Genomic DNA, 9,183 nt, shown 5'->3' with positions numbered 1-9,183 from the left:
ACCTGCGTGGTGAGAGCTGAGAGCCCTGCACACCCAGACGGTGGACACCGCATGTGACACGTCAAGGGCCCGAGGGTCACTGGAATGTGGCTGGAATCTGTGTGGGGCCCTCTCCTTCCCCAGCCCAGGCAGGGGCTGCCAAGATTGGGTCTGTCCTCTCTTCCATCCCTTATTTGGTGCTGCAGGTGATAAGGCTGAGGCATAAAGGGGGCTGTGGGCCCCTCGTGGCCACCAGGCTGCCACAGAGCAAGGATGGTGAGTGCCAGGCTGGGGCACTGGAGAGGGGCAGCACCTCTGTGCCTGCCCAACCTGGAGAGGTGTCTGCAGGGGCGGGAAGGGGACCATGACCCTGGCTCTCCTGGGAGGCTCTGGGGTGCGCACGGGGTTCATTGGGGGAGCCCTGGAGAGGACCCCTCCTGTCCACACCACCGCAGGCCAGCAGGAAGGCAGGGACCCGGGGCAAGGCCGCAGCCACCAAGCAGGCCCAGAGAGGCCCTTCCAATGTCTTCTCCATGTTCGAGCAAGCCCAGATCCAGGAGTTCAAGGAGGTGGGTGCCGCGCCCCACGGCAGCTGCCCGCACACACCCCTGCCACGGCCCCGTCCCTGCTACTCCCACCGCCTAGCACTCCCTCACCTCCCCCCTCGCTGGGGGGAGGTCTGTTCCCACCTGGGGACTATGGCGTCCACTCTACAGGCCTTCAGCTGCATCGACCAGAACCGTGACGGCATCATCTGCAAGTCGGATCTTCGGGAGACCTATTCCCAGCTGGGTGAGAGCACACCTCCCGCCCAGGGAGCCTGCCGAGAGGGGACAGGCCCCCCCCCCCACTCCCCACCAGGTGGTTGGGAAGGATCAAGAGCAGCCTGAGCCCTGCTGGGGACCCCTAGGGCCCCTGTGCCCACCTCATGCTCCCCCCCAGGGAAGGTGAGTGTCCCAGAGGAAGAGCTGGATGCCATGCTGCAGGAGGGGAAAGGCCCCATCAACTTCACCATCTTCCTCACGCTCTTCGGAGAGAAGCTCAATGGTGAGCCTGGGACAGGTCTGGGTGCCCCTAGTAGTGTAGTGAGCATGAACCCCACTTGAATCTCCCTGTACCCCACCTGAGTCCCTGCTGGCCAGGCAGCAAGCCTGAAGCCCTCCTGGACCCACCAGAACCTGCCCAGACCACCTGTCCTTTGCCTGCCCAGAGGATGTGGGGACGACCTTTGCATCCCATACCCTGGGCACCAGTCACCCCAAGTCCCAGGTCGGTGTTGGGAAACATACTTTCAGCCTCCGCTCCCAGATCCCGAACCCCACAGCCCAGTCTCCCAGGCAGGCCAGCCCACCTCTGGACTGCGATGGTGCCATCCGAGCCCCGAGGGACGCTGGGCATCAGGGAGCCCTTCCCGGCCTCTTCTGGGATGTGGAGGGCTCCCCCTGCACCCTGGGTGCCTCCCGGGAGTACATTGGAGGCTGGGGGCATGGGTGTTCACCTGCTCCCTTGGCCTCCCAGGGACAGACCCCGAGGAAGCCATCCTCAGTGCCTTCCGAATGTTCGACCCCAGCGGCAAGGGAGTGGTGAACAAGGACGAGTGAGTGTGCGCTGGCCGGGCGGTGGGGGCCCCTGCGGAGGGTGGGCCGTGGCCCCCTGGGCCTGTGAGCCTCCATCCCTGCCCTGTGCGGCCACCCCTGGTCTCTCACCACTGTTCCCACTCCCTCAGGTTCAAGCAGCTCCTCCTGAGCCAGGCAGACAAGTTCTCTCAGGCTGAGGTGAGGATTCCTGGCTCCTTCGTGGGGTCTGCACCCCGCAGGGCACTGCGGAGGGCGCAGGGACCCCGTCCTCCTGGGCTCAGAGCCCAGCTCTCTGCAGGAGGTGCCATTTCTGTCGAGACTGGAGGGTGAAGGCTCTGGAGGGGGTGCCAGGCCAGGAGAGCCGTGTGTGCCAAGGCCTGGGGGTGAGAGCCAGTGGCTCCTGCCGCTTCGGGAGGGGCGTCCGTCACTCAGGGTAGGGGCAGCACAGAGAAGAGAGGGGGTGTCAGGGCCAGGGTGGGCCCTTTGACCCGTTACCCCCTTTGGGGCCCACCTGCTCCCCAGGCCACCCGAAGTCAGACGACAGAAAAATGTTAACTCAGCTTGGGGTTGGGCCTGAAAGGCTGAGGAGCAAGGCCCCGCCCCAGAGGCAGTGGGGCCACGGGCCTCCCCGGCCGGACGGTGCCTCTCACGGTGCCCCCCCAGGTGGAGCAGATGTTCGCCCTGACGCCTGTGGACCTGGCAGGGGACATTGACTACAAGTCCCTGTGCTACATCATCACCCACGGGGACGAGAAAGAGGAGTGAGCGAGGCTGCAGCAAGACCCAGGGCCATGCCCTGGCCCCTCAATAAACACCATTTCCAATGAGCCCTGTGTGGTGGCCTCTCTGTGACAGATGGGGTGGGGGCCAGCCACGGGGAGCTGTCAGCACCTCAGTTTACAGATGCGGACACTGGGGCCTGAGAGGATGGGCATCCTGGCCAAGGCTGACCTCTAGGAGAAGAAAGGGGGCCTCTCTGCACCTCAGCAGAGTTCTGCCAGCTCCGCCCTCCTGGACCCCTAACCACACAGCTCCGTCTCTGCACACGCACGGGGTGTGCGGGCCACGGGAAAGGCGCTGAGGAACCATGACAACAAGGAGGGGCCAGGGCGCCCGCAGGGATGCCGGGGAGCTGGCTGCAGGCTCAGGTTAAGGGTCAGGTGGCTGCACAGAGGACTGCAGTGTCCCATCCCCCACCTCACCTGCAGATCTGGGGGCTGCAGGGGGCACACCCCCATCTGGATACTGGAAGCCAGGGTCCTCCAGAGTTCCCATGGGGAGGTGGAAGCACACAGCGTCCTCATTGGGACAGAGACAGCTGAGGGAGCCTCCTGCCCTCCTGCAAGCCCCCACCCAGGAGGGGCTGACCACATGCCTCTCCTGGAGGCCAGCAGGGACAGGCATTGTCATGTGGAGAGGAGCTCAGTTTTTATTTTTATCTGGGACTTGGCAATTTTTGTTACTAAATGGACACTCGCATTTTGAAGTTATCTTTCTCTTGCTGATCCGTGGTCACAAAAGTCATGAAGCTGCCTGAGTCTTGGTCCAGAGAGCTACCCCTGACCCCCCTCCCACCTGGAGTCCCTGAGCAGGTGTCTGAGGCTATGGCCCTCCCTGGGGCCGTGTCTGAATCCCCCAGAGCTCCTAGAGGAACTTCCGTGGGCTCTCGGCCTCTGCCTTCTTCTCTGCCAGGGGATCACGTTCAGTCCGAGGGGTTTGCAGAGAGCCGCCGCCCCATGCCACGCTCCAACCCAAACCCTCTTGCCCACCTCAACACCCTGCTGCCCCTGGATGCAAGGGCTGGAGTCTCCAGGGGTGCACAGGCCTCAAACGGGGGCTGCTGAAAAGACGGGCGCTTGGGAGGCCAGGAGACGGGGAGATAGGAAGCCAGTGTGGTCCCGCACAGCCCTGGAGCCGGCAAGTGCAAGCTGGAAATAAGAAAAGGTTAATGCCCCTGGAGCAGAAAAAAGAAACACTTTTTCCTCTGCTTTCTTAGGGCATTTCCTTTAGAAAACCCGTCATCTCCTGTCCTTGCCCCACCTCTTCCTGTGTAAATCTGTTTAAAAGCTCAGGAAGCCTCTTTCAAGTTTTATATCCCGAGGATGCTCTCAGGGACCGGCCATGGGGCCATCGCTTCATCTCCCAGGGTCGTGGGAGGCGGGAGCCCACGCCCAGCAGCAAAGGTGTGAGACATCACCTTTCCTCCCAGGAAAGGCAATGAGCAGGCCTGGGAGGCCGCCCCGGCAGTACCGGGTCAGGGTCTCTCGAGAACAGCAGGGGGGCACCTGACTCTCCCCGTCTTTGGTCTTTGTGATGAGCACCAAGTTCCGGTTTAATGCTTGTTCAGTAATAGATCTATTTTCTTTCTCGTTACTTTTGTGGAGAGGTTTTCCGTTTTATCTATTGACCCAGCATAGCCTGGAGCACTAGAGCCTCAGCTGGGCCACAGGGGCTGGGGGTTCAGTGGCCTCCCATGGTCAGGGGGTGTCTGCCCCTCTGTGGTATTTTCAGATTTTATCCTGAAACCCCTACAGCCCCCCTGCCAGGCCCAGCCCCTGCCCTGCCCCCACCCTGCCTCTGGCAGGGCCTCCTTTCTTTCTTTAGATGGGTTAACACCACTGATAAAAGAAAAGGCCCGAAGCTGGCAGGACAGACCTGGGCTCTGCATCCTCTTCCAGGAGGCGTGGGCTGCTTTCTCTGGGAGACAGATGGCTGTCACTGTCCCCACCACCTGCATCGCCCACCCCGCGGCCAGACTGTCTCCTGCACAGGCCAAGACCCAGCCCCGGCTTGGCGGGAGGGCCTGAGAGAGGGCAGCGTTGGCACACCACAGGAACGCGGTAGAGAACCAACGCACTCCACCTTCTTTGCTGTGAGCCTTCCAGATGCTCCTGGCCGGAAGGGGGCAAGTGCTGGGCGAGGCCCTTGGGGGCTCCAGAGTCGCCTGGGAGTCGGCCCACTCGCTGGCCTTGAACGAGCCCTGCTCCCACTCTGACTCGGTTTCCTCCTGTGAAGGAGAGGCTGGGCTGGACGTTGACAGCAGCTGGGTCTCTTGAGCCTCCAGGTGTGGTGCTGAGTCGCACACCTGACAGGTACCCCCACCTCAGCCCGCAGTCGGCCCCTGCACTCCAACAGCTCAGTGACTAAAATGTGCAGGTGGAGGAACCAGAGGACAGACAGGGGGTGAAGCAGTGACCCCAACAGTGTTCGGGTGCCATCGCACAGGTAGCCTGACAATTTCTGAGCAAAAAGGGAGTGAGGGCCTCTGGAGTGTGGCAGAGCTCCTGGAGTCATGGCCCGCGTGCGGCACCAAGGGGCACCCTGGGAAGGCAGAGATGCCTAGTGAGTGATTCGGGGGTGTCACAAATCTCCAGACTTCTGGAGGCTGAGACCAGGAGCCTGTGTGGACTGGGAGTCTGCCGTGGGCCTTGTCTCTCAAGAGCCAGCACAGAGAAAAGGGGCAGGAGGGGTGGCTGCATCCTGGGGACAGGAGCCCCTCCCGGTCCCCTCCCTCTCCCGGCTTTGTCCTCTAGTGCCCTCTCTGCACCCCAGGAGCTAGAACAGCCTCTGACCTCCCACCAGCCCTCCTGCCGCCTGTGGAGCATCCCCACAGGGACAGGCTGCTGACGTGCAAGCCACTCGGCTCCAAAATAGAACCTTATCAGCCCTGCTTGCGCTCAGGGGTCAGCAACACCTCCCCCACCCTCCTCCAGGACCCGCCAAGCACTCGCCCACAGCCAGTTCCCGCCAGTCTGGAACCACCCATGCCCAGCACCATTCACAGCCCTGATGCAGTCCCCCTCCCTGCAACCCCTACAGGGTTGAGCAGTGGCTGCCTTGAGGTGGAGCCCCCTGGAGGTCACTACTCTCTGAGGGACATGGAGCAGAGGCTGCAGGTCTGTGGGGGACAGAGGCGGGGGGGGGGGGGGGCAGAGGCAGGGAGTGGAGGGGAGCAGAGGCCCAGCGGGAGGCCCTGTGACAGACCGGGCGGGGGGTGGGGGCGGGGGGACCTGCTGCCCATGTCCCCTCAGGACTGCGCTCTCAAAATGAAAGTCATGGTTTGCTTAGATCGCCTCCCGTTGGTCTCTGTGACTCTTGATCAAGACGGGGGTTCTCACCTCAGGCCTGGCTCTGGGGGACAGACCCTCGAACCTGCCACCTGCCGGGGCCCCTTCCAAGTCAGCTTTGCCTTGTTCTCTCTCGCCTGTGCCACCTCCACAGGGACCTCCACGCATCTGGCCTGGCCCAGGACCTTTCCCGCAGCCTCCTGCTTCAATCCCACAAGAAGGAGCCGTGTAGTGAACAGGGGCCATTTCACCAGCCCAGCACTTGCTCCCATCCCAATACCCCTGATTCCCATGGGGTTCTTGGCCTGTGTTGTTTTGTGGGGGATAGTTCCTGGTAACCATCCCTATAGAGTGTGTGTGTGGTGGGTAGTTCCTGGTTACCATCCCTACAGAGGCCCAGGGGCTCAGACCGCATCTACCGAGAAGGCGGGTGGCACCTGGCCTACCAGCAGGGTCAATTTACAAACAGCCAGCAAGCCATAAAAAGATGCTCAGCATCACTAATCGCCAGGGAAATGCAAGTCTAAGCCCAGGTGAGATACCCAGAAAGCAGCAAGCATGGGGGGGATGTGGGGAGACCGGGGCTCTCAGCACTGCAGGTGGGAATGTAAAATGGAGCAGCCGCTGTGGGAAACGCACAGCAGGGCCTCAGAGTTAAACACAATGTCACTGTTCCAGCCAGCAATCCCGCTTCTCGTCACACACGCGAACGAATGAAAAGCAGGGCCTTGGACTGGTATTTGTGCTCCGTGTTCACAGTGGCATTACCCACCCAAGTGTCCGCTGGCAGGGGAAGCTTAAACCGGTGTCCACATACAACAGACTATTACTCACCCATGAAAGGGAGCGGAATTTCTCAGTGCTGCTATGACATGGGTGTGCCTTGAGGACATTAAGTGAAACAGACCAGATTAAAAAAGAAATGTTGCGTGATCCCACTCACATGAGGTTCCTGGAAAGTTCCTAGAATAGACTAATCCACAACCAGAAAGTAGATGAGCCCTTACGAGTGCGGCTCAGTGGATTGAGTTTGATTCCCAGTTGGGGGCGTGTGAGAGGCAGCCAACTGATATTTCTCTTCTTCGCTTTCTCCCTTCCTTCCTCCTCTCTCTAATAAATAAATAAATACACTGAAACACCAATTCAGAAGAACCTATGCACCTCTATGTTCATAGCAACGCTGTTTACAATAGCCAAGTGCTGGAAGCAGCCTAAGTGCCCATCTGTAGATGAGTGGATCAAAAACTATAGTATGTTTACACAATGGAAGACTATGCAGCAGAGAGAAAGGAGGAACTTCTACCTGTTGCAACAGCATCAATGGAACTAAAGATTATTATGCTGAGTGAAATAAGCCAGGCAGCTAAAGACAAATACATATGATCTCACCTAATACAGGAACCTAATGAACAGAAGAAACAAATGAGCAAAACAGAACCAGAAACATGGAAACGAGGAACAAACCGACAGTGTGACAAGAGGGGAGGCAGGGAGGGGAGTAAGGGGGAAAGAAGGGAAGGGTCTAGTCAAGGAACTCGAATAAATGACCCATGGACACGGACAACGGGGTGTGGATTGACTGTGGGAGAGGGGTGGGCCGGGTGCGGGGAAACAATGGAGAAAAAGTGGGAAAATTGTGATAGAAAAAAATTTTTTTTTTGTGGGGGAAAAATGAAAGCAAAATAAACTAATAAATGAACCAGCAAACTGCCCCCCCCAAGAAAAACCCTCACATGTAGGAAAGTGAACAAAAGGAAATGTAAAGTATGGAAATGCACTTTCAGTGAATATTAGAAGGACAAGAATTTTCCTTCAAACTGTATATTTTTCTCCCTACCTGATCCCTCCAGAATTTGGCATTCTGAAGAAGTAAGCAATGACATAAGGCTCTTTGCATAAAAGTAATAAGACCAGTTGTTAATAGAGGTTTTGTTGACCAAGACTTTGACTGGAATGTCATGCCTAAAGGAGACATGCTTGGGCTCTGGTTGTTATCAAAAAGCCCTGGGAAACTGGGATTGACTTTCGAAGGTAATAAAAGCCCACGAGAAAAAAGGCCTGGTACCTTGGATGGTTGTGTGGTTCATGGCAATCTTCCCAGGGAAGGAACAAAGGTTGTTTTCCTGAAAGGTGGCTAGAAGGAACCTTCAGGCACAATGGAAAACCTGAAGGACTTGGAAAAGACAGGTGTTTCCAAGCAAGGCTGAATGGCAGGTGTGTGGCTCAGCTCCTGCGCCCTGAAGGGCAGACTGTAGGTTACCCTCAAGTTCCAGCAAAGCAGACTTAGAGATCACATGTGATCATTTGCTGCTCTTGTTGTGTTTATGCAAATGAACAGGATAACTTAAAACTGGACTTAATGCAGTCCCTTTAATGACAAGGAGGGTAATCTTGAGAAAAATCACAATTCAAGGAAAATCACAATGCTCAGTGGGAGACTATAAACTAGTGCAGGTAACTGTCTTTAAAGTTTATTTTCATTTAAAGTTTGTTTTCATTTGAAAGTTAAACTAGGTCTGTGACATCATCAAAGATGCTTAATTTACAGGCAAGAAGAATGTCAAATGCCTTGCAACTGGATGTCTAAAAGAAAAAAAAGTTCTGGTGCCGAACTATGTAAATGTACTTAATGCCAGCAAACCATAATTTCAAAAATGGTTAAAATGGTGATTCTTACATTACATATGTTTTACCACAATATAATACGTAAAATAAAATCACATGAGGGAGAATCACAGAAGACCCACGCAGCCCGTGAACTTATTTTGAGGGGCCCAATCCCAAAGGTACCACTTCCGTTCAGCTTCCTGGGAACCCTCTGCCCCTTTACAGACCTACTTACGTATTTCCTTTAAGAACATCTTTGGTTTCACGTTCAGAAAAGCCGAAGTGAAGAAAGCAAACGGGGCTCATGTTTTGCTATGACATAAGAAGTCTAGGTCCAGTAGTTAAGCAGTGCCCGCACGGCATCTCTGGGACTCTCTCATGTTCCAGGACACTGCCATGTGCGAGTGCATGACAGAGAGACGCTGACAGGCGGCTGGCTGCACCCCCCCTTTTATCACAAAAGCATATTTCTCAGAAGTCCAGCCCCTAGTCCTGCCAGACTCCTCCTTTGTGTCTGCCAGATCTGATCTCATCAGCACACGTGGCTGCCAGGGAGCCTGGAAAAGTCAACACGTAGACAGACTTTCCATCATCGCGGACAGCAAGGAGAGGGGGGTTAGCGGAGGTTTGGTGTTAGCCCCCGCAGTGCAGACAACACTCATCTGCCCCTGCCCCACACAGCCCCCACGGTGCCTGCCATGGCCATGTGCCTGACATAGACCCGCCAGTCGCCGAGCTCCCTGGGGAGCCTGCGCAGCTCCAGTCTGAGCCCTGGGCCCAGCGTCCGGGCTGCAGGACCCTGTGCCACGATGAATCATTCTGCAAAATGGAAATGACCGCAGTGCTGCCTCACTGGGCTGTGGTAAGATGCAATGACATAATGTTCTTCAGACACTTGGCCCACTGCCTGCGCCCTCCCCCCAACCTCCCAAAGAAGTGGCTAAACTGAGACT

At 57.1% G+C, this 9,183-nt stretch overlaps 1 protein-coding gene across 1 annotated transcript; it reads left to right on the top strand.

The window, feature by feature from the left end:
• Positions 1-174: 174 nt before the first annotated feature.
• Positions 175-2,383, top strand: MYL7 (myosin light chain 7). The gene is made up of 7 exons (XM_090286958.1): positions 175-255; positions 435-548; positions 696-771; positions 922-1,026; positions 1,498-1,576; positions 1,706-1,754; positions 2,220-2,383. Exons 1-7 carry the CDS (start codon positions 253-255, stop codon positions 2,319-2,321), a joined length of 528 nt encoding a protein of 175 aa, XP_090143084.1. The 5' UTR covers positions 175-252; the 3' UTR covers positions 2,322-2,383.
• Positions 2,384-9,183: the final 6,800 nt, after the last annotated feature.

The sequence above is a fragment of the Furipterus horrens genome, unplaced genomic scaffold (genome assembly GCF_987537825.1).
Source record: "Furipterus horrens unplaced genomic scaffold, mFurHor1.1.pri manual_scaffold_9, whole genome shotgun sequence".
Classification (NCBI taxonomy): domain Eukaryota; kingdom Metazoa; phylum Chordata; class Mammalia; order Chiroptera; family Furipteridae; genus Furipterus; species Furipterus horrens.
The sequence above is the reverse complement of the archived record's forward strand: the minus strand, read 5'-3'. Positions and strand labels throughout refer to the sequence as shown.